Genomic DNA, 26,173 nt, shown 5'->3' on the forward strand with positions numbered 1-26,173 from the left:
ACATGTTAGAGTGCCACACTATAAACGAAACTTCTGAGACTCCACATGAACCTTTTCACCCGTTTTGAGTAAGAAACTGCACAGCATTATACTAGAAAAAGGTAATTTGTGCACATTAGACAGCCCTCATCAGCCAGTGGTGCTGACTGCTTTGTTCTCTTAATAGGGCAGCTGTACCTCAGCCTTGCAGAAGATGACCTGAAATTTAAAAAAAAAAAAAGAAAAAAAAGTAATGATTTAGTAGTAGGGAGAGCTTTTGTGAATGAGCTGTCACTGCACAAAGGCCTCTTAAAAGAGATGAGACACTGAGTGAATAAGAGTAATCGAGATGTATACACAATGAGGGTAGTGAGGACAGACACACACTACAGTGGCTTATCCGCTAGCATGAGGAGGAAGGTAAAGTCTCCCAACTTTTAGCGCTCAGAACCTTATTAACCAGTATTTTGCTAACCAGGTCCTATAGTCTAGGAGTAGGAAGGCAGGATAAGTCACAGCACACAAACTTTATATTAGTTATCATCCACCTCCAGCAAACTGTTCCCGCTGCCTTTACACCACAAGCAGACTTGCAAAGTTTTCCATATATCAGGTTCTGTTCCTCAGAGGGAGGCAGATCAAAATACATCATAGTCATCAGCATTACAGTGTTTCCTGTATAGTCTGTCAAATCCAGACAGCCAATAAGCTTTTCAAAGACTCTTTGGACAGAACATAAGGGCCCTTCAAGGTTTTAAAAACCCCTCACTAATGTCAAAAGAATTTGGATCTCAGATCAAGTTGATCATTACCTTTGCACAGGTTATATTTTCCAGACTGCACAAAAAAGGGAAGAGGATCTTGCCACCATGCAGGGACAGCACATGAAATTTCCCTGGTTCTGACACAGTTGAATTCTTCCTGCTTGTTTAGTAAGATTCATAAATCTTGCCTTGCGAGGACACACATCTCTCCCAAAGGAAGCTCAGAAACCTTTTTGGGAGGTTCTGTTACAATGAAGGACCTTTCTAAATAAAAGAAAAAAACCACAAAAGCAAGCCTGTGGTCAAGTTACCCTACAGTGGTGTCCAGTCACAGCCACAAGTGCACATCACAGCACCAACAGTCACGTTCCACTCTTACAACTGGTGATGCTGCTTCTCACAGCAAGGGAGTCTTCAGCATAACTCTTCTAGGACCGATGTTTATCCAAACCTTTGATGTTCCAGTAGCATTCTTCAGTGGGGAAACAACATCAGCAGCCCTCCCTGCCTCCTCAGCCAGATCCAGCACAGAGACCCTTTCAGCCCTTTTTGGGAGGTTCTGATCTCCCACATAACAGGCATTTTCAATGATTTACTGAAGTCTCCAGCACCATTTCACTAAGCCAGCACTGCAGTATTCCAGGATAAGTTTTACTTACTGGAAAGCAGGAAAGGTTACAGACACTTTTATCTCTGTTAGAATAGTTTTGACTTGAAGTAATATTAAGGCAATAACCAACTCTTGGTCTTGTGTAAGATTTTTGAAAACAGTTCACAGCAGAACCTAAAGCTAGCCCGTGATGACTACATTAAAGCATTTTTGCACCCTCATTCTAGTCTCTTACTTGCTACACCTGCTTGTGGATTCTACATCATGTTACTACTTAAGAGAAATCTTCAACTAGGAAAAGGGGAGAACAGCAGAGGGGGAAAGGAAGCAAGGTGGCTGTTCTTAGTAGGTCGTAGTTTAGTCTGCCTCTAATAGTTCAGCATGTTTGAAAAGGCAATCACACCACTTACACCTGCTCCTCTCTAGGGATCAAGCTGATTCATGTGCTCAAGTAATCTACTCAGTGCACGCGCTGGAAGCACGAGGAGATGGACAGGAAAAAGCAAAACAAGACCTCCACTTTAGTACTGACTGGTTTGAAAGGTTTGAAACCCTTTCCCTCCAAGTCTGCAGAGTAACTGCATGACCCTGAGGAATGGCACACAGCTGCTCAGACCTCCACGGGAAAAGGCACAGCAGGCGGCCTTGTCATCCTGGAAAGTTCAACAAGAGCGAAGTTAAAAGTACACTTACTTACATTTCCCTCAGGAGAGACAACTACATAACATAAAGGTAAACTTTACTTCCCCCACACTCCCTCCTCAGAAAGATCTGCTTCATAAAATCCCCCTAGTGTGCACATCAGTCCATCTGAAGAGAACAAAGGTATATCACCAAGAACACCAGAAGACACCTCAGTCATTACAGCCAAGACCAATTACATTCCAGCACAACTTTCACTCGCCTTTTTGGCTTCACTTGCCTTCCTATATAAGAAAGCGGCTGCTAACAAGAAGAAAACAGGATATGAGTGAAAAGAGGCAGGTCTGAATCACTGTCCCTGTTATTTTGGGGATTCCTATTACATTCTTTAAATACACTTATCCAGAAGACAGGCTGGTGAATACTACCTGGCTCTTATCAGGAAGCTGTGAAAACGGGGGCACAAGCAGGACCAAGTAAACTCAGCTTTATTCTCAGCTTCCCTGCAAGCTATTGTTTTGGACCAAATGTTTCGGACCTTTCCCCAGCCACCACCACCTGCTGACAAAAGTACTGGAAGATGAGAAGTCTGGGGCATACCGCAAGACTCCTCTGTCTTTTTTTTTTTCCTTTTACAATGAAGGACCTTTTTAAATAAAGGAAAATAAACACAAAAGCAAGCCTGTGGTCAGGTTACCCTACAGTGGTGTCCAGTCACAGCCACAAGTGCACATCACAGCACCAACAGTCACGTTCCACTCTTACAACTGGTGATGCTGCTTCTCACAGCAAGGGAGTCTTCAGCATAACTCATTCTAGGACCTATGTTTATCCAAACCTTTGATGTTGCAGTAGCATTCTTCAGTGGAGAAACAACATCAGCAGCCCTCCCTGCCTTCTCAGCCAGATCCAGCACGGAGACCCTTTCAGCCCTTTAGAGGTCCCAAACCCCACTCATGCAAGGCTGCAAGGGAGGTGGTGGGAAAGTGTGACCTTACCCTGATAACAGGAACAAGGTCTCCTATGAAACTTTGACCTGTAACCTGGAGGTGCAAGCATCAACGCCGATTCTCATCACTGTCCACGGATTACCCCTGTGCAGTTTTTTTGTCATGTTTAATTACTGCCTTCAGCTACAACAGTCGATTGGGCAATTAGCATGGCATCAAAGAGGTCTTGTTTGTATGGCAAGAATTAATTAGACCATTAATACTACTAGTCTTCCAAACAGCCTTTTGTTAAACAATGTTAGATAGTGCTAGAGGTGCTGACCCTTGAGGTTAGCCAGAAGTTTACAGGAATAATAAACCTGAAGATCGGAGGCTTTTATAGTGATTGATAAAAATAAATCATGCACTGTTACACAATAGTATTGTACTGCTACAATATAGCAGATTTGTGTGCTACAGTGTGATTCCAAGTAAAACAAGTATTAACAGACACATAGGTATACAAAATCAGGAGTACAGGACGAGGGTTTTTTTAATTTAAAAGAGACACCATTGGGTAATACGTCTGATCTAAATTCAGTAAATACCTAATCCACATTCCAGAGTTCTGCTTTAAGAGGCGATGCCTTGTTACAAACACAGGTTTCCAAGCAGAAGAATGTGATTAGGGTGCCACTGCAAAGAGGTATTTTATATTGATGGAATAACCAGGTCTTAATTTAAGGGAGAAACAACTTCAGCCAATTATAGGCATTAGTCTGTGGAAAGCTGCATCTTATTTTGTGCTTCCTGTTCCTTCTGATAGTGTAACCATGGCAGGCTAAGTTGCTTCAAGTAGAAAAGTTTCCTACAATACATCTTAGCATTCTCTAGTAGTTAAGAGGTGGCATTTCTTGCAAGATTAAGACACTTAGAGCAACAAAAAAAATACAGGCCTACATTAAGCGTGCAGTAAGACATAGGTACTATTTTAGATAAATCACATTTTATCCCATGCAGCCTGAAAGCAGAAATATGGAGTAGACATTCTGAAAAAAAAACCACATCTGTGACCTGTAAAGGCTTCCTTATCTCAAAGGAAAATATTCTCTCCAGTATATAGTGCCATCTAAGCAGGCCAGAGGAATGTTAATCTTTTCAGACAAGTGGATCAAGTATATTCCTAGCAAAGTTAGTGAATACGTTTTGCCTTAGGTAACTGCAAGTGTCCAAAACATATGCTAACATCAACTAAGAGCTAACACTAATGAGAATGTGCTAGTTAACAGGAATCAACATCCCAGTTGCAAGTGCAGTGGACTTTTCAGCTCACTTTAATATCGGCTTAATGAGTGAACCACAACACATACTGAAAAAATCTCTAGTATATTTCTTTCGGTAGGCAGTACCATTCTTAGGCTACTGAGTTCTAGCAGCAGCCATACAGCCTTCTGTACCAGAAACCGCAGGGAACCCAGCTTACAGTTGAGGATCAAGATTAGGTGAGTGGCTGACAGAGAACGTGTGGTGAACACAACAACAAGCCTAAAGTATTTCGGAGAAGAACAGACACAAAATGCGAGATGATCAACAGTGAAGCAAGAACAAGGCACATTTCGCTTCAGGGAAGGTAACTCAAACCAAATGAGTGTCAGGTTACTTCATATGAACAAACTTTAAAGTTACTGAAAGAAACTGGCCTTGCAAGTTTACAAACAGCCCTAAGTGCCAGAGACAAAAATCTAAGCTGACACATTAAAAATTCTGCACAGTTTCATATACTGAAATAGTAACAGTTCTGCTACTCCATTTCCCCAAAAATAAGACCTACCCCAAAAATAAGCCTCAGCATGATTTTTTAGGATTTCTGAGGATGCTCGAAATATAAGCCCTGCTCCAAAAATAAGCCTGAGTTACAGTTCATAAAAAAGGTCATTTTAAGTAGTGTCAAGGCAGTGTCCATACACGTAAAATGTAAGCATATTTTGGATCAAAAATTAATGTAAGACCCCATTTTATTTTTGGGGAAACAGTGTAAGTCACACATTCAACACAAGGTACTCCAAGACACTAAGTTCTTGTCCTTAGATCAGGAAACACAATGCAAGGCAAAAACATCCAGAACATGCCCTGATAAAAGCTCCCCAAAGAAAAAAGTACTAGGAGAGATGCGTTGTACCTTTGTTGTAACCCTGTATGTGATGTATGTCTCCATTGTGCACACGTGTTTTTTGGGATCATCAACAGTAACAAAGAGGTCTCTAGTTTCCCCATCCAAGTCATCATCCAGCTGTAGTCTGTTGAGGAGGGATGAGGAGGAGGCTGGGCTAGACGTGTCCACAGGTGTGCCATTGGGTAGACTGAGATCCTGTATTGGAGAGGAAAAAACAGCAAGTTTTTCTTAAGTGCACAGATTCACTATAAGGCACAGTATTCTCAAAGATGCCACTGACAAACTTCATTGATATATTACAAGGGCTATTTATTTCAGCAGCTCCAAGGATCACCCTTTTCCAGGACACCTGGGCAATGCCCTAAGGTATGGGCTTTGAGCATTAGGTCATTCTACCATTCCACATGTTGAAGAGAAAACACATTAGCACCATCCCTCCCCTTAGCAGGGAGCAACCTGGTTTCTGTTCATGAGAAAGTATAAGTATTGCTGAACCAGCAGTTCCTGCTGAGACTGAATCAACTTGGACTCTGAGAACAAAACAGCTAGGCAAATCAAGAGACCTACTTATAAGATATGCTTCAGGCAAAGTGGTAACACTTCGGTTGACTGGAATGCAGTCAGACTTCACCTCTGGAGACTCCCATGGTAGAGGAAGGAGGGCAAACCTGTACCAGAGGCTTCCCATCCAGTCCATTCACTTCTAAACGTGTTGGCAGCAGTCTGGATTGCCATCATTGCACAGTCACAGATCATACACCCCAGCACCACAGTGTCTCTGCACAGCTCCCTTCTGGAGTCCTAACGCCAATGAAAACATTGTGCTTTGCTTGGAGAGTTCCTTCCTCCCACCCTCCCAACTGCAGAGGATCATCCAGCATGCAGGGAAGACAGAGGCTAAAAGAATCAGCAAGTGGCTATTTTAGGAAGAGATGTACAAGGGTTTGGGAAGTCTGTAATTCCTTGAAACTGACTCAGCAGTCAGGAGAGGAAAAAAAAAAAACACACACACAACAAATACACACACCAAACCACCACCACACACCTTTATGGCCAATTTGGTACATTCCTACAGCCTTCAAATCTCACACTTTGATATAGACCAACTATACAGCTAGCGATTACTCCAATTTGCATAAATATCACAACAACTTCACATGTACTCTCTGCTCTGGTTTTGTAGCAGAGGGAGCTGACAGCATGTGACGAGTTGTATAGTATGTAGGAACATCTGACAATGGTATTATAAAGTCCCCAAAACCCATGGCTCTCCTTTTCAGAGAAAAGAGGAGGTTTTTTGTTTAACTAGTGGCACAAGAGTAGCTTTATCCACAGTGTTTCCCTTGTAAGGACAAAGCTGCTTCTGGTTGCTAGACAGAGAAACATCACTATAGCTAAGCAGCACATTAACTGCGAGTGTTTCAGTTTTAGAATTACTACTCAGTCTCAGCTTCACATTGTTTTTAAATGGCTAAATGAAACATGTAATCACAGCAAAGCAATCTTGTTTGGGTGAGATCCTGTTTGTCCATCAGTATTCCTTGTGCAGTTGTGTTTTAAGTTCCAGCTGGACAAGGGTAACTCCTGTCTTCAAAAGAAATCTTGCTTTGTTCAGGGGTTCAGAATCACAGGTGAGAGAGCTTCAAGTTAAAGCTACTTATGAAGGTGTGTCTGTGACAAAGGCTAAGAATAGGGCTAAGTTCCTACCAGTCTTCGTCAAACTCATCATGGGAGCACTAGGATTCTATAGACAGCCCTCTGGTCCTGTGGAACTGAGGTATATTGCTCTTTACCTTGAAGACTGCCTTATGAAGAAAAGAGAGTAATGCTTTAGCCTAAACATTTTGGGAAAGGGGTAATCTAAACTACTGCATCTAACGTCTCTGTAGGAAGACACTCTCCCAGCTAACGCTCAGAAGTGGTTGCCAACAGATGAGAGATTTCAGAGTTAAGTGGAAGGCTCACTCAAGTGCTCTCTTAGGAGGGCAAAAGAGCAGGATGAGCGTGGCACTGCTTGCCAGCTCATACATGAAGCAGACAGCTCTAACTATACAAGCATCTGGCTTAGATTCAACATAGCAGGAGCACGTACAACAGGAAGAAGCAATGCTACAATAACTCAGCAGATAAGGCGTTCTGTTGGAGTTACACAAACAGAATATGCAGAAGATAGGATAAGATTAGCAACAGGAGATGGCTTCATAAAATCTGCAATTCAGCTAGACACAAGAATTTGGCTGAGCAGAGTAAAGAGCAAAGCAAACCCTGGGACACCGCAGTATCTGTAGGAAAATCTGTTCCTGTTTCCAAAGGAAAAGACAGCTCTTCCTTGCCCATGCACAATAAGCATTAATATCAGACAGGTTGTGCCAGAACTGTAGCCAGTCAAATTCTAAGCTTCTGGTATGGAAACAACTTGTGGAAACAGCTTAAGCCTGATTACACAGGAGATCTCAAAAGCCTGTAACAAAACCCTTCCAAAAGACAGCTTAAAGAATGTAATGGAATCTGCTTAAAATAGGAAAACTCTGCATCAAGGCGTCAGAACAACTGGAGAATGGACCAAAGATGGAGTCATTTGTATGAAGTTAGAAGCTTTCCTCAACAATTTTGTTGCAAGATAACAGTATCATACTAGCATCTCTTGCACTTTTTAAGCAGGACACAGGTTTGCAAAGGCTAACTCTCCAGTCTACCTGAGTGTGCTCTTGCAGTCATGGGTCCTGTGGAATGTCTCAGGTCTTAAATAAACACTCTGACAGTTCTGCCTGATCTCAGCCTTGGATGAAACACCTCAGATCTAGATCAAGTAAAGCTTCTAGACCAACTCTGGTTAGGAGCAAGAAGGGCTGCTAGCTGTGGTGGTGGGAAAGGACAGAGAATGTGTACATTGCAAGTGCTGCTACTGCCTCAACTGTGGTGGCAGAACCATCCCCTGGTAATCACAGCTGGCATCATGCCCTGCCACTTGGCCAGTTTTCAGCAGTTGAAAGCGAAGTTAGAAGCCAATCATTTGTCCTTCTTACCAGGTGAAGCCTCTGAGCTAACTGCACAGGGAACAACACTCATGACTGCGGAAGCTTCGTTTAACAGTAGGCAGGATCAGTTTGGTGAAGTCTTATGCTATTACTAGAAAAGAGGTAGACTTTGAAGCATTATAGCAGATGGCCTAGAAATCCAAGTGTCTCAGGCTATGATCCTTTCAGCAGAGCACCTCCTCATCACAGTAACTGGCACTTGGGACTTGGGGGATTTTTTGCCATCAGTGAAGCAAAGCTGCATCTGTTCTGGTCTGCTTTTACCACAGGGAGAAGGGTATGTCCTGCAGAGCCTAGCAGGAAAGCAGATCTGCAGCCACCTGCATTTCTGCCTGTTAGCGTAGTTATCATACCTGCAAGCATTTGAAATACTAGGTAGTATTAACTGTTCTATAGAACAAAGAGCTGGACTTCAGTGTCATGGAGTCATGCATCAGCTTCACCTTTAGTCCACCAAGTAGCTGCTCATACACTGCTCTAAGCAGCTGTCTCCATTAGCAGAGATCAGTATAGTCCAAGTCCCAGCAGGTACCTACTGCTCACAAAGCTCTTTACAGAAAAAAAAAAAGGGCTTTTGTCACATCACCTGTACAGTCAGCCCGCCGTGAATCTGAACAGTCCCACAGCAAGGAGGAGAGGAGGCTGCTTCTGGCAGCCAGGGAGATGGAATGGAAGACAGGTTCTGTTGAGACATTCTTCAAGTCTTGGTGAGTATCCATGAATATTTCCTCAAATTTCAAAGCTTTTTCTAAAGCAAAGATGCTTAGCCACTGTCCCTTACCTCCTCAGGCCAGTCTCATAGCTTTGTCACCTGCTGAAGCTTGGCATGTGAAGGTCTAGCAAGGCCAGGATCACAGCCTATAGCAGAAATATTATCACATTCAGACCTTCAGGTTCACAATCTACTGTTTAAGTATTAGGCTTCTGTGCACAGCTGTACAGTCACCTACAGGCATACTCCTCACACATTCCTATGGAGTTTGCAGGATTCCTCAAGATACCCAAATTTATGAGTGTCTGACATGAGATGACTCTAGCAGCACACACTTGGTTTCCTTCAGTGCAGGCCAAGTAGGAACTAACTGTCTGTGTTGGAAATGCATGAGCCCTGCCAACTATGCAGGCTGCTATCTGGTAAGGAGGCAGCTTCACATTCTTTTGTTGTATCATGCAGTCCAAACACCTTGACCAGTTTGCCTGCTCAGAAACAGATACTAAATCAAGAAGTTCACTTCATCCAAGTCCTATAAAATTCAGCTGAATTTTATAGATTTGAAGCCTGCGTGTGAAATGCAAAATAAGCTGGGAAGTTTCCAGCTGATCTCATCTTCTCCCTCCTTCATTCTCCCAGGAGATTTTCCAGGACTCTGGATTTATAGAGAAGCTTGGATCCAAATAAAGTAAAACCTAAGGAGCTTGGTATTCAGTCTGTTGGACGGCAGCCTCCCCCAAAGCAGAAGCACACACCAGCAAAAGCATCCAGGATTCAATCCCTGAAGGCTAAAAAGGGGTCTAGAATGCTGTAGGTGTTGCCTTGTTGTCAAGTGAAGATCATGCAGTCTCCTATTGAAGTTAAACACTGCTAGTCAATACAGCTGCTGCTACAAACCAGATGCTAGTTTTTACCTGTCCTGCCTTAGCAAGGGAACAGAGTAACCAGATAGCTTTGCTATCTAAGCAGCAGTCCATGAAGAGAGTGGAATATATTGTTCAGCTAGGTCTTCCAAGCACAGATAAACTCACCTCTGAAAAGGGTTAGCCTGAAACCACCCGATGTTGCAAGTGCCTGGCTCTCATTCAACAAGTATTAGACAGCAGTGAGAGCCAGGCCTGTGCTACTCCTGGAGCCTCACTGCTTCACTTCTCTCTCCTTGTGTTTCAAGGCATTCCACTGCTTTTTGCCATCTGTTTCCCAGAGACACACAACAACTGATACAGTCGCATCAAGGTGACAATGATTCCACACAAAGATTGCAGCTGATTTCTGGAACAGTCATACCTTCAATACATGACAATAAGCCACAGTAGAATTGCTGCTGGTGACTAGAAAACTAAAACAGTTTAGATTTAAGTATTCCCAAGAACACTATAAAAGCTTGCATTAACTTGTCTTTCACAGACCTGTTCATAGCATTACATGTCTCATACCAGCAAGTTTTGAAAGCAGGTAGCTTTCCTGACAGACTCCTCTGCTACTGGCCTGTACAGGTCAGCTCTGCATGAAGATAAAGCACCTTTCCATCCTCCAGCCTACCTAGATCAGTTCATCTGCCACTGACAGCATAGTATCGTATCCTATCAGAAGATCTCACTGAGCATCTGCACAGGGAAACCTCAGTCCACACAAGACTATTATCCAATACCAGCTGTACACAAATACCTAAGCTTCTCTTCAGAGAACAAGGGAAGAAAAGGCATTTGCTTTGCTTTTATAGATGTTCAGTTTTATTCTCTACCAGGCATCAGTAAGGTGACCTTGTTTACTACAAGTCACCTTCGTTTTCCTATACATATCTGAGGTAGATGAGATACTGCATGTCCCCTCCTCTTGCACTTGTCTTTGGGCAGCTACTTGAAGGCAAGAATAACTGAAATGGGGATCCAGGCTGCAGAGAAGGGAGGACACTCAGGACACAGTAGAGAAGGGAAGATAAAAGGCAGTCTTGCTCTATAAGGTAAAAAAAAAAAAAAAAACACAAAACACCACAGTTTACATCTCCAAAACCCCTATTTATTCCCAGGATGAAGTACCACATCTCTATGTTGATCCACAAACAAGACAGTGCCAAGCTGCAGCTTGACAGAACTGTGAGAATCAACTGTTAAGGCTCGATCTGCCCTCCTGGGAAAGGGCAAGTGGTTACATGTATATCCTTCTACGTTGCTCCTGACATCCCTCTCCAGTTAATGGGAAGGAGAGTACAGTATGTGTGGGTATACTCACAAGGAACAACATTATACCCTCAGAAGAGGTCAGTGTTTTCCACTAAATTAATCATCTAGAATCAGACTGCAAGGTTAAGGCTATTTTAAGAGCAATATAGCTTAAGCTCAAATCAGAAGGAATACTTCTTGCTCTTACCTGCGAATGTATCAGCAGGGGAGGGACAGTGCTGGGTGCTGAGAAGACAAACTCAGGTTTCTACTTCCTAGCCCTGGAGGGTATTATGCAGAAAGTCTGTGAGCTCTGCAGTGTTGGGTGGAAAGTCCCAAACTCTAATGGGCCATGCATATCTGGTCCAAGGCTCACATCTACAGTTCCAGCAGTAACACTGGTATTCTGCCCATCTAACAAAGAAAAACCCACTAGATTTAAAAAATTGATCCATTTTCTCTCACGTTAGTTGTCATAGCACATGTTGCCAAGCCATGAGCCTGATAACTTTGTTCTGGAGCTCATCACCCAAAACAGTGTTTCTGGAAGGTCAGAATTGCCTGAAGACAGACTCCTCAGTATCCCTGAAAAAATAAGAATTTCAGATGCAACACCTGATTGCAACAGCATGCAGTTTGGTACCACTCAAGACCTGGAAGCATTCTTGCTTATAAAGGTATCATACTTGGAATAGCATTTCTTTGCACTTTGGCTGGGCAGAGAAACACTGGAACAAGCTTCGGAGACATTACCTGATTGACAGAGCACTTTCCAAAGTTTCCCATGCATGTCATGGGATTACCATCTCTTTCCTGAGCCTAACAGCCAAGCTTTACAGGATGGATTATTTTACTTAGTGGTTTCTTTTCCCGTAAGTCATCGTAGTAAAACTAACCAAAGCATGAATGTGAGCACAGAAGCGTTTCCTGCAAGGAGTATTTTCAGGAAGAGCAATAAGCCATCTCCTATCTCTGTTCCTGAAGTCTTCAGGGTCTCAGCTATAAAACAGCTCCGTGTCAGCCTTTCTATGCACAGGGGCAGGAGGGAGGTGTCCCAGAAAGGTATCAAGTACCACATCAGACCATCTGTTGATACAGTCTGGTTCTATGTCTCTCTTCGCACAGAGTCCTTAAGGGGATGGCCTCCTCTCCTAGTCTGGAAGGGGAACTGTGCAAAATCCCACTAAAGCTAAATGTGGCTCAGGTTACACTCTTAAAATGAGGATCGTGAGTGGCATCTCACACATATTTTAAGGTAGTTAAGACAAGTCCTTCAGTATTAGTAATAAATCACGTTACTGTGCTACTTTGCACACAAAAGCTCAAAAGGCTTTGGGGAGGCAGGCATCTGGCAGATGAAATATGTTGTTATTTGGAGCGGATATTAATTAGGTAAAATGTAAAGAGGTAAGACATTCTTCTGTCTTATTAACTTTTGTTAACCCAACATGTACTTCCACATATCCTTGGAACAGGAGGGAAAAGTGTGAGCAGTCACTGGATGCCTGCCATATCCCATAGCTCCATTACTGTGGCAAGGTATTTTAAATCAAAAGACGTATTTTAACACATCCACAGGATGAACTGTTCAGGAAGAAACAGAGCCACATCCAAGGTTAGCTCCTACATCTGTTTACAGAGCACTAGAGCCCTCACAGAAAGCTTTATCTTCATAAACAAAAAGCCAGTCTGGCAACTGTCCAGCAAGATTAGTGCAGTGATGTTTAAGCTGTAGAAAGTAGTAGAAAAGTGCTTGTGACCCAAAGGAATGTGAGAGAGTTCAACATTTCAGCAGACTTGGATTTGCATCTTTTAGCAGAGCTAAAGGTTCTTTCTTCCTTCTACAGTAGGAAGCAGTGGGCACCAACTCCACTCTATCTTCAGAGCTCAAAGACCTCCACAAGCAGCAGAAGATAGATGTCTTCAGAAACACTTAGGAAAACGCAGACCTTTTGAGTCAAGTCTCCAGTTACTCTCCTCTAGCTCTGTTAAGTTCCATGTCCACCTACAAGGACTTTATTTCAAGAAAATAGTTTGTTACAAGACTTGAATTATCATCAGAAGAGTTGTGCAGAGTTGTGTGCACAGGAACATCACAATTCATTTTAACATGCTAAAGAGCACCTTGTTAATGAACAAGCCTAACACACCGAGTGTTTTGTTTAAAGCTTTGTTTTCAGACCCTGAGTTCTGACTTTCTAAATAGCAAAGCAGCAGCCAGGAATCAGACCATGAACAGGAAAACTTGAATCCAGCGTATGATTGGGAGCCATCCCCAATCCAAGAAGCCAGATTTATATCTCATTACAGATGGAACAGTTTGTTAAGCTTGTCCAAACTACACTGCTTTCTCCTAGAGACACACAGCTTTGTGTTAAAGCTCTGCAGACATAACACGCAGCAGTTTATGCCTGTTCACACTCTAGAAGTCGTTTTAGCTACATCAACAGTTATCTAGGTATCCAGTGTCAAAGGGCCAATTTGGCTGAGATATTTTTGAGAGTGAACAGTAATATTTTTTTTAAATGTAATCAGATTCAAAGGATCAGAGAGAAGAAAGGCTGGAAAGCACTGTAGTATCCCAGCAAATACCTCAATTAAACAAGCAAGAATACACTTCCATGTTGCATTATGATGTGGGTTTCCTCATGCTCACTGTTCTAGGTGAGTTGTATTAACACACCAGATCAGTGGAGGTTTCATTACAACAAGTCAGAGTGACAAGACATCACTGCACAAGTAAAGAAAGGAGTGATATTCAAAGAGGAGAACTCATGTTTTCATGGGAAACTCTGGAAGAGCTGGAGGAGTGTGCTCTTGGAGGAGCTCTCAGAGTCTGTTTACGCAGGTGCAATATAAGGGATATCCCCACATCACATTTGCTGATAAACAAGCCGTGTTCCATGAGAAAGGCATTTGTTCCCAAAGGGGCAGAGTAAACAAAGTGTGTATCTGTTGGAATGAAAAAAAGTAAAAGATAAAACACCACTACACCGCACACTCACACAGTATGACAACTTCACTCCCTGCTTTAAGGAGAGCAAGTGAGGAAAAGTAGTCATGTAGTAATTCATCACAGTGTGAAAACTATCTATAGAGACTGATGGAGGGAAGAAAAAATACATGAGACCTACAGACTAATTTATCTATAGAAACACGCTTTATTTATATGGCCTAAGCTCCTCTCAGCCACTGTGGCACTCACAGGTGTTTGGCACACATGGCTTCACATGAAATATGCTGATCCAGGTGCAATCTAGTCAGCACACGACTCCTGAAGAGGCCAGCTGATCGCTGGCAATAAATGGTATTGATTAAAGTTTTCCAGGGATTTTCTTGGCAACTATTCAAAACAGCTTCGTCTTGACATTATCCAAGATATTCACTTCCCATCTGACATACAGTAGCATCTAACAAGCTACAACAAAGGTGCCAGTCAGTTCTACCCATATAAGCATGGGCTTGAGTATTGTCTGGGGCAGCCTATCACTTACTGCTCCCACACATCAGGGCTTTCATCACCCAGGTAGTCAGAGGCAGCTGTTGCTATAATAACATCATCTCCAGCAGCGAGGGGTAAGAAGCTTCTCTGCCCTTGAGCAACACGTGCACTGCAGCATATCCTTCTCAAGGAACACACCACATCACTCAAGCTCACTGGAAAAGTGAGGATAACTATGTAGACCAACTTTAAAACAGGTGGTCTTATACCCCAGGATGCGCTTCAGAAGGATACAGCAAGTTCTATTCAAGCAGTAGAAGGCACTTTCCTACGAGGACCCGTCATTTGACCAGTGTAGTGACAGCTTTCCTGGTAGATGTGGCAAAGAGAAGCTTCACCCCTTGCTAGTATATTTTGGCTTTGAGAGGTTACTAGCTACTCTCTTCAGATATGCAGCAATAGGGTGGTTTAGAAGAGCTTGTTTTTTCAGACTTCAGCTTGAGGTTTGAGCGAAGACTAAGAATGAGGACGCTGTAAGTCATCCCATCACTGATAACACTACGGATCACTGCAACTCTTCCAAGACAGGCAGAGAGATTGTCGTCATCACAGTAGGGTCTGTACTCCTTAGTTTGAGGAGCAAGTAAAGCCAGTTGCTATTTATGTTTTGTAAATGAACGATTTAAGTTGGACTGGCACTGGGAATGCCAACCCATTAAAAGAGTTGCAGCTCACTGGACTGGTTTTGCATCTTCAGTCGCTCATTGCAGTATTCCTAGCATCTACCTTACTGTCAACTATTGCCCTTAGTAACTGGAAAGGAAACACACTCCCCACATTTTTGAGAATTTCCAAGAGCAAATTCTTACTGTGAGTAAATTCACTCAGCTTCTACATTAGGGTTGCAGCTGCCACCACCTCTAAGGTGGAGTTTGGAGCTTTCTGCCCCATTTTATCCCAGTGATGGGAGTAGTATTCCCCAGACACCAGAGCCTGGAGTCTCAGCTGCTCGGCAACCCAGGCTCAGGCAGTCAAGTCAGCCACAGCTTAAGGAGTCAGTACAGTTCAGCATTTAAGACCTTGCTCAAGGTCAACAGAAAACAAGCCTCAGTGAAACGACTTGTGAGAAATACACAAGATCAAATGCCACTTTTAACTGGTGTATTGTCTTCTGCAGACTGAAAGCACATGCAAGTTACAGTCTCAAAGATGCAGTTAAGGTATTGCAAGTAGATTTTCATATAGCAGTGCTGCGTTAAGTCTTGCTGCATTGTAAGAGCTCTCATCTTGTCTCCTGACCTACTTTACAGAAACCAACCTCCGCACTCAGATAAGGAAGAGACTGCCTAGTGCCAGACATCTGCTTGAGATACCTCAAGCTTAGTCCACAATCCTAGAAGACAGCAGGACAATAGTTTGCAGGTTAATCTAGGAACTGATGTCTCCTAGATTACTGTGTGTCAATAGGAAAGCCTTACTATTCTGCCCCTCCCATCATTAATTACAGGGACATGCCACCTGAGGCTTTTCACAAACCCCTGAGGCACCAACAAGAGAATGATGTGCCCACACAGCTGTAAAAAGAGCTTCTTAATCAACCCTCTCCTGCCCACGAAGGAGCTCAGAGAGCATCCAGTCACTGGTAAGTTCGAGGCATTCCAGCACAGGCAGCCGGCAGGATTCTTTCCGACCACCAAGCATAACTTTTTCCACCATGGCTGACGAGTTACTGCCAAGACTCAGCCTTCTGAAACCCAGCTGAAGAACCAAGTTTCTCTGCGTACATTTGGAATATCTGTTTTTAATACTCTGTCTCATTAAGTATGAAGCAATTCTGTTGAAGAGATTATGAAAGCTGTGCAACACCGAATTCAACCTCAAAGAATACTCCTCCCTCCATTAAGCTGAAACAACAACCACAACGTAATAATACTGTTATACAGTAGAAGCTATGTTCAGTTTTACCAGATGGAAAGATTAAAAAAGTAACAGTAACTAAGACAGTTATGTTGATGCAAGCGTTTGCCCGAAGTATTAGCTATCCTTCGTCTTGTTCAGAAGAGACAGGAACTGTCAATTCCAGAGACACTCACTGTACTGGGGAGCTGTGGATCACATAAAGACCACTGACAGTGCTAGAGCACCTACACTGTAAGATGCTATTAAAACACCCTTACCAATAAAGTCCTGTTTCTATAAATGAAGGCAACTGTGTTTTTCTATGTGCTTCTACACCATGAAACCCCAGACTGGCTACAAGCAAAAAGGAGACAAGCACACCATCTTTTCAGCAAGATACCATGGTATTAACCTGCCCAAGTGATATCATGGGTTTGAGAGATGAAGTAGCGAGAGAAAGCAGTACTAGTCACCACCAGGATGAAAGATGGGAAACTGGATTCAACCAGCAGCTTGGCTGTGGGCAGAGCACTGATGGCAAGTTGAAAGCCACACCAAGTTTAAGTCAGTCCTTTCAACTAGGAGACTAGAGAAGAGCTGCCTGATGCACACATGTGCACACAGACAGTGCAACAGAGGAGACAGCAGTTCCTTTAAACAGCCATCCAAAACTGGAGTTCAGAGACAATGACTAAGCTCAGCCTTTGAGAGTTGATGGTCTGCTTATGAAGTATGTGGCAGACAAGTGCTTGTACTTCAAGATTCCCTGCCTAAGAACCATTCAGCAACTTAACACACACCTACTGTCCAATGTAACCTCCCTGTTCATTGCAGTTACTGGGGGAAGAGAACCACAGGATTTCCAGGAAGCCAGAACAGCTTCATCAATAGGTGAATTCTGAAACAGTTAGGGGATCATTCAACCAAACTAGCAATTCTACTGTCCTAGGTGGAACACAATATTCCTGGGTCCTTCAGGTACTTCTTCTGCAGACAAGGACAGGGATTTACTGCAAGAAGCCTCACATTCACAGGTCCTTATGGGTAACTTGAACTACAACATTTGCTAGAGGGACCACACAGCAGAGGTGACATCAATCTAGGTTTCTTAAGTGCATTGGTGACAAATGCCTGACACAGGTGACTGATAAGCTGACTAGAGGAGCTGCTTTGCTGAGCTTTGGTCTTACAAAGAAGGAACAGTTGGTCAGGGATGTGAAGGCTTGGGTCTGCCTCAGCCACAGTAGCCATGAGCTGGTGGAGCTTGTGATCCTGAGAGGAGAAAGCAAAGGGCAGGATCACAAGCCCAGACTTGCAGGGCGCAGACTCTGGCCTCTTTGGAAATCTGCTAGGAAGAAGGCACATGGCCCTGGAGAGGCAGCCAGGAGAACTAATTGATTTAAGGAACACCTCTCCGGCCCTGAAACTGATCCATCCCAATGAGCAGAGAAGTCAAGCAAAGGCGGCTGGAGACCAGCATGCATGAATATGGAGCTCCTGACTAAACTCAAATATAAAAAGGCAGCATAAAAAAAAGGCAGCAGCAGGCACAATTGACCCGGGAGGAACAGAGACACACTGCCTGAGCATGCAGGGATGGCTTTAGTGGAGTTGAATCTGGCAAAGGATGAGAACAGCAACAAGAAAGGCTTCTACAGGTACACCAGCTGCAAAACAAAGAACAAGGAAAATGCAGTCCTGATGGGGCGGAGGATCTGACAAAAAAAGACACAGGTAAGACCAAAGTACTCAGTACTTTGTTTGCTTCAGTCTCCACTGAAATGACCAGCTTTCAGGAATCCCAGGCCCCTGAGCCCTGGGACAATGTCTGGAACAAGGCAACCTCACCACCAGTGGGGGAGGACCAGGTTCAGGAACATATCAACAAACTTGACAGACATAACAAGATGGACTCACAAGTGCTGAGGGAGATGGGTGATGCTGCTGTAATGCCACTCTCAATTATCTTATCCTTGTTATGGTGATGAGAGGAAGTTCCTGAGGACTGGAAGAAACCAAGTGTCACTCCTGTCTTCAAGAAGGAAGATAGAGGGAACTGGAGGCCAGTCAGCCTCACCTCAATCCCTGGAAAGGTGATCAAGCAAATATTGGAAACCATTTCCAAACACAGGAAGGACATGATGGTCAGTATGGATTTCAGGGAAGTCATGCTTAACCAACACAATACCTGCTATGAAGATATGACTGACCTACTGCACAAGAAGAGAGCTTTAACGTGATCGATCTCAACTGCAAGAGGCCTTTCAACAATGTCTCCCAAAACATCTTCCTAGACAAGGTGAGGCAGTACAAGCTAGGCAGATGTACAGCAAGGTGGGCTGAAAACTGGCTGAATCGCTGGGCTCAAAGGGCTGTGATCCCACAAATTCCATCTGGAGGGCAGTCATTAGTGGAGTACACCTGCAGACAGTAATAGGGGCACTACTGTTTAACACCTTCATTAATGACCTAAATGACCGGACAGTATACACCCTCAGAAGTGCACTGAGGGTACAGAACAGGGTGGAGTGCCTGATACATCAGATGATTGTGCTGTCATTCAGAGGGACCTCAAAAGGCTGGAGAAATGGGCTGACAGGTACTTCACGAAATTCCACATGAGGAAATGCAAAGTCCTGCACTTGGCAGAAATAACCCCATGTAGCAGTACATGCTGGAGCATGACTGGTTGAAAAGCAGCTTGGCAGAAAACAAACAAAAAAACCCCAACACACCACCAAAAAAAACCCCACATACAACAGATCCCAGTGGAAATGCTGACCATGAGCCAACAACATGTCTCACAGCAAAGAAGGCCAAGAGCCTGGAGAGGAGAACACTCAGGGGATCTTATTAATACAGACAAATACCTGACAGGAGGATGTCCAGAAAGTAGTGACAGACCCTTTTCCAACAACAGAACAAGAGACAATGTGCACAAATTGAAATATGAGAAGTTTCACTTCAGTGTGAGAAAGAAATTTTGCATGGAGGGTGACTGGATGCAGGAACAGGTTCCCCAGAGAGTTATTATATTAAAAATCTAGTTTTACAGCACGCTAGGCAGCCTGTTCTAGCTAGCCCTGCTCTAAAACAAGGGGCTGGACTAGAAGATATCCAGAGGTGCCCTCCAGCCCCAACTTCACTGCTGTCAGTTTTGTGTTCTTGTAGATTGGAACTGAGATCAACTCATTCATACTGACATGGTACCACAAGTTCACCAATTTCAGCTCCTGACTTTCTGTAGTCCTCAGTCTTTCTCAAGATGAAGAATTTACCTCCAGCTTGTTTTAAGAGCAATACATGGTGCTGGTCCAACAGTTCTCATGTAGTCAGTGAAAGAAGAGGTTTGTAGAAGCTCAGGCAGATCTATTTTAAGCTTTCAGATTATACTGCAAACTGGTTTCATCTGTGGGTGGATGAAGTTAAGAGCAATAATTATAAACTAGCAACGAAGGAGTCTGGAAGTAGAGCTCCAGACTCTCAGTATATTTTTTGTTGGAGAGCTGCCAGGCTCCCTTCCAGAATATGAGTGCTAAGTAACAGCACTCCAGCAAACACACCAAGTATTTATACTTGATCCAGTGCTAATACAGGCCTAGAAGTTCACCAGACTGGTAGCTTGGAAGCAGATGAGCAAGGGAGTCACATGCAAGCAATATTTTTCAGTCAGTAACCAGAAGTTTGCAGTAGGAGTTTTAACACCCATCTACATGACTTCACGAATTCAAGCTATGCATTCATTGCAAGGCTGGTATTCCAGATCAGCTCTGCCTGATATATACTACCTGTAAAACAGCCCTGAAGCCACTTCAGCTGTCTAGTGTTAACAGAGGGAAGTACAAGATATGTGCATCTCCAAGAAGAAAAGCTGAACATGTTACGGGTAGGTGGCCACAAGTACAGGATCAGGTAGTCAGAGATGTCTGAAAGAGGACAAGAGAGTCTGAGCCCTGTGACAGGTGGGATATTAATGCTTGCGGTGCTGTAGGTAAGAAACCAGTACCGCAAGTCAGGACCGTATCAGACAGCTGCCAGTCTCAAGGTAGAGCACAGCAGGAGCAGCCAACATCTTCCTGCGAGGAAGATACAAGTCTAGACGGACTACAAGGACCACAGCTAAATGACAGCAGAAGTATGCCATGCAGAACACCTTCTAATTCTGCACAGCCTGGCACTTCCAACACTTGGCAGCATGCTATTAAATCTGCACAGCCTCAGTGGGGCTGCATCCCGAGTCTTATCAGACTTCCACAATCATTTGGGTACAGTCACACAGCATAGTACCATCTACTCCTCACCTCTGCTGCAAGCCCTGTAACTCATTAATAATGCCTTTTGTCCTCAGTGTCAAAGTGTTTGTCCTTGTGCAACACAGCAATTTCACTACTGAAAGTGACAAACTAGTGAACTGGAGTCAAGTAGTCACATGCAAGCAAGCAGAACTTCCTTTTTTTAAGGAAAAAAAAAAAAAAAGGAGAGAAATCCACACTAACACTTCCACATTTGTCTTACCTTCCTCTGCAGAGGATCTGCTCTGAAAAGCAGATCTCAGTTAGCTTGCATGCCTTCCAGAGCTCTGTAAGAGAGCAAGAATTCTTTACATCTAATTCTGCAATGGACCCTGCCATGCACCCTGGGATATTTTTTCCCCAGCATGTTTCTTTCTCACCTAATGCCAAATAAAAGAAAAAAAAAAAAAAAACACAAATAGGGGGTCAGTACTGATTAGATTCAGCTTTAGCTTTCTCCTTATTTGAAGGCTAGCAAGGGTAAAGGCAGAATAAGCTTGAAAAAGCTCATGGTGGTCACATATCAGGACAAACAATGTTTTATGCAATTAGACTTGAAGGAAACACAATGTTCTCTAGAAAGATCTGTCCAATACAGAAACATTTCAGAGACAAAAATCTACAATTTAATGTTCCGTGTTTGCTGCAGTATCAGTCAAAGCCAAGTGCTTAGCCAGAAATGTCCATTTCAAGAGGCTAGATGCTGCTCAGAAACCAAGGTTTCCTTGCTCCTAAAACAGCTCTCTCCTACAAGTCAGGATGAAGATGTTGTTTCAGACCATGGAAGCTCTGCAGCTCTTGTCATAAGATTTGGAAAACTTGGGACTAGTCTACTTAGAGGGCCTAAGAACCAGGGAAGCCACAGAAAACAGCAGAGGTTTTCCTTCCTTTTCGCATGACCTCTACTCTTCTGGTAGCATTAGCCACTGTTCTTAAACAGCAACCAAAGCTTTAAGAGACTTCTAACTTAGACAGGGTCTAAGCAACTAGATGGTTCCCATGTCTGAATCAAAAAACAACAGGAGACACACAAGCAGTGTTCCTGTCTTCCAGGTTCCTCTGACTCAGGATAAATTAGTGTTCTCACTCAGCGGCTCCAAAAAAGCAAGGAAAGCATGCTTAAAAGAATGCAAAGCAGCAACGTCAGAGGTTCAACCACTCCAGGCTGCATATCTGTGGCAGTGGAAATCAAAGCACTGCTTTAAGGGCAGACAACTTCCCTGGCTCCTGCACACCTCTCCCTCAGAGGATTTCAGTCTTAGGTACTTCTATCTCACAGCAATGTTTAAGAATTATTCACTCAGAGCAGGTAACAAGAACCCAGAAAAAGCAAGTTAACTACTTCATGGTGAAGGGTCAGGCACTGCCACTATCCCTGTGCCAGGGGGATGTTCTAGTGCAGGCCTGGTACAGACAGCGGTCCTTACACAAGCTTACTGACTCAGAAACACTGTGAAGCAGGAGACTTTGACCCAAACTTCTCTTGCAGTGCCAGACTCCAACAGACTCTCCAGAAAAGCCCTTGGAAAGGTCAAGAGAACAGAGGAGCACAGCTCCTATTCAAGAATCAATAAAGAACAGCTGTAGAGCTCTATCAAACTTGAGCACTTGACCTGCCTCTGTTACCCAACTATTGAAGCTACTCACACATTGTTAGTTGATTAGCAAGCCAGCTTTTTAGGAGATTAGTAGCCCACCAACAGACATTAAGACCAAGAGACACACTAACCATCTAAAAGGCAGTTTTACCTGTTTACCTCCACATGCCATACTCACTCTCTAGACTACTCAACACACAATGCAAGCAGCTGAAGTTCACTATTGTCTTGAAGTTAGGAACACTTGTTTGCTTACTGAAGTTTTTCCTGAGGTGAGAAAGAAGTCAACTCATTTTTTTTCTTGCCAGTGCCTCAGGTATTAATCAGAAGGGTCATCCCTCACACAGCAGAACTGTTGGACTCCTTTCGTCAGAAGGATCAGACATTTGGCTTTTTCTGCTAATTCAGCTAGGAGGAAAAAAAAGAATGCTGCTCTCTTCCTACTGGAAATCCTTTTATTCTGCAAGGCTTATTACCCTAGTGCCATTTCCAGGTCAACCACAGAACTGCTCGCAAGTCTGAAAACCACTTACCTCAGCCTCTTTTTGCTGTTGGCTTTAGAGTACTTCTGTGCTGCCAAGTGCTTAAAACAAGACAGCACCACACACAGACATTAGAAGATGGACTTCACCTGTGTTGCTGGTGGAAGAACTGGGCAAGGACTTTCCTGTTGATGACAAGTTTGCTGACCACAGCTTGAGGCTAGAGAAGTATTACTGCTCCTGATGATACACTTCTCAGTCAACTCAAAGCAGTACAGTAGAGAGGAGCTTGCTTGGGCTCCAAAAGCAAAAGAGCTCTTTAATGGAGCTGAGGAACTAAGTTATTGGGTGTGAGCTACTCCTCAGAGCAGAGCTGCTTACCAGCTTCACAGCAGTGTGGATGGACAGCGAGTACACCACCACCGCCGCACTCCTGAGCTGCGAGAAGGCACACGAAGGCAGCTGCCAACTCCTATTGCTACAGGCTGGTCAGACAGCCACCTGGTTACATTATTATATCCAACCTATCACAGACAAAAGATGGCCACAATTCCTACTCCCACCTTACTCACATAACCCCTTCTCTCAAAGGGCAATCAAATCTTTCACAGGTTTCTTAGGTGAAGGCATATGTTCCCAGAGGAAAGGTAAGCCTGGCTCCTCGCTTGAGCAACAGTGGGCAAGTGTTCAAGGAGAGACCACCTTACATGGGCAGGAACCTGTACTGAATCTGTACAGCATAGTGACAGGGCGGCAGAAGGTGACACATGGAAGAGACCAGACTACCTTGACTCACAGGACCGTATCTGACCAGCTACTGCTGGCAGGGCCATCCTGCCCAGAAGCAGCTCCATGCTCCTGGGGAAAACAGCCATACGAAGCACCTCTTGCCACCAGCAGCTCTGTAACACGTATTCACACCAGCCGGCCCAGAACCGTTTACTATAAAGTTTCAAACTGATCTCACCCCTTGCAACCCTTACTCCCGGGAAATACTACCTTAAGACATTTCAGGAAGTCTGCCCACAGAGATACCAAGTCCTTACAAGAGTAACTAACGTATCAGCAGTGCTGTGCTGTCGCTACTGCTTTCACATTCAGGAATTATCACATCCGAGGCCCACAGACAGAAAAAGCACTTTGCAAAGCCCGCTAGCGTCCTGTGGACACACGCCGGTGCTAAGGAAGGGAAAGCAGGCACAGATGCTTCTGCAACAGCATCCTTTCTGCTGTGAAGAAGCAAGTAAGGAGCTCAGTTCTGTAAAGGACAACCACATACAACTTGATGCCAAGCTCGGTGGTAAGGAAACAACGGCAGCTCCAAGCCTTCCTCATGAGGGCTACAGGAAGGAGGCGTCGAGGGGGCTGAAGCAATTCCTGAAGCATTCAGACCCATCTGTAGAGAGTATGAGCCACAGGAGGATAGAGTCAGTGAAGTCTTGCCTCTCACACCCACTCCGGTGAGAGCGAGAGCTCTGGTGTCCAGCTGGCCCCTCGCACGGAGGGACACGATGCCTCCAGCCCCCCGACCTGGTGCCTTCTCCCCCCTTCTCTCCCCGGGCTCTTGCGGTGGATGTCAGCAGCGCCCAGGGCTTAATTTCCCCGCGGGGAGAGAGCGATGCAGCTGGGGAAGGGGATGTGGCTGGCAGACACACACACCGCCCTTCTCCCTCCTCTCCATGTTCCCCCTCCAAAGAAGAGAGCCCCCAAATGCCGCGGCCCCCCGTCCCCGGTCCGTACCTTGTCGGCGATGCTGCGGGGCAGGAGCAGGTCGGGGCTGGGGGTGAGCGCCGGCCCCATCTCCTCGCTGCTGGACGTGGCGAGGGGATGCGGCATCTCCCGCAATGACTTAGGCCCGGAGGACGGGAGAGGCTTGGGGGCGCCCGCCGCGCCGCCCGACATCGTGCCGGGGCCGGACAGCGACCGAAGGAAGAAGGGAGCGGAGGCCGCGCCGCCTCGGCGGGGAGCTGCGGGGCCGCGGCCGGAGCCTGCCCGCCGCCACCGCGCTACGAGGAGGAGGAGGAGGAGGCGGCGGCGGAGGAGGAGCGAGAGCAGCGCCTGCCCGCGCAGCCACCGCCCGCCCCTTTACAAAGCACCATCCGCGCCACCTGCCCCCCCAGCCCGCCGCGGTCCCCGGGCTGCCCCGCCCGCCCGCTCGCTGCCCCGGGGACCAGCGGAAGGCGCGGGGCCGCCCCCGCGCGGCGGCAGCGGCGCAGGGCCCGCCCCCGGCAGGCCCGCGCGGGCGGGACGGCCGGTACCAGCCGCCGCCCGGGCGGGGGAGCGGAGCGGAGCGGGGCGGGCGGGCGCTGCCGTGGTGCCATCGGGCGGCCCCGGCGGGAAGCCCCGGCTGCGGCGCTAGCGGCGGTGTCAGCGGCGGGCACACGCCCCAAAAGCAAGCCAGCTCCTCGGCTTTCCCAGGCTCGGCTTGCCGGCTTAAAGCTGGTTACGTGTCGAAGGGAAACTGCAAAGACGGCGGCTGTCCGTGCAGGACGCGAGCTCGCGGTCGTGGCTAAAGTGGCAGTAGGGGCCAGGAGGTGCCTCCTCCGGCCCCACCGGGAGGACGGAGCTGCCCAGGCGGGCCTGGGGGCTCTTCTTCCTCGGGAACCTCATATTGACAGTGGGCTGGGTGTACACTGCGAGCAGACAGGCAGATGTCTTGCTCGTTAGGCCAGCAAACCACAGCAACACGCTTTCAACAATTGCCGTGTGTTTGCTTTTGCCGCACTTGAGAGATTTCACATTTTCGTAGAATAATGTTTCACACGGAAGCTTCTTGGAATTCATTGCAAATAATTCTTTCTGTACTTGAAAAAAAATCAAAAGATGCACTGAAAAGTTTTACTCTGACCCTGTGTACAAAGAATTTTTGTATTTTTTTCAGACAACTTAAAATTCAGTCTCTTACGATTTCCTAAAATGAGCTGAAAGGTTATATCAAATCCTGTAGAAATGTCCACGTGAATTCATCTATCAGCATATATCAATTACAAAAATTCAATGATGTATCCTCTATCAAAAAGTGCTGATGACTGTTGAATAATTAATAACTAGGAAAAAAATCATCGGTTTGAGATATTCCCTGAACACATAAAGCAGCTACATTTGTCTGATAAATTATTCTTTGTGAATAGTTTGCTCAGCATTAATTAGATGTAATAGATTAACATACTACTGAGGGAAGAGATGGATTCCTGTGAGACCCTCATAATCCCTTCTGGCTATATATAGATAAATAAAGATATGCATACAGATACATGACCAAACAGGACTTGGATTCCATCCACGTTTTTGCTCATATTTAACTTTTCTCAGGGGAGTACAGCCTACCAAAATCAAAAGGGCAGCACTGCTACCTAAATCTAAGCTGGCAAGTTTTACAGGTGTCATCACCAGGTGCTGTGTAGCAGGACAAACATGGGAGTGCAACACTGTGGCCCTGCATTGCAAAAAG

General features: G+C 45.0%; 1 protein-coding gene across 1 annotated transcript in view; it reads right to left on the bottom strand.

Moving 5' to 3' along the window:
* Positions 1-24,877, bottom strand: part of SNX30 (sorting nexin family member 30) — a 48,817-nt gene extending 23,940 nt beyond the window's left edge. Inside the window, exons 1-2 of the mRNA XM_082074629.1 lie at positions 24,463-24,877; positions 5,104-5,292 (exon numbers count right to left, since the gene is read on the bottom strand). Of these exons, the coding sequence (XP_081930755.1) occupies positions 5,104-5,292; positions 24,463-24,624 (351 nt within the window). The 5' untranslated portion in view covers positions 24,625-24,877. The remainder of the gene's footprint in view (positions 1-5,103; positions 5,293-24,462) is intronic.
* Positions 24,878-26,173: the final 1,296 nt, after the last annotated feature.

The sequence above is a fragment of the Streptopelia decaocto genome (assembly GCF_964273445.1).
Source record: "Streptopelia decaocto genome assembly, chromosome: Z".
NCBI classification, from domain to species: Eukaryota; Metazoa; Chordata; class Aves; order Columbiformes; family Columbidae; genus Streptopelia; species Streptopelia decaocto.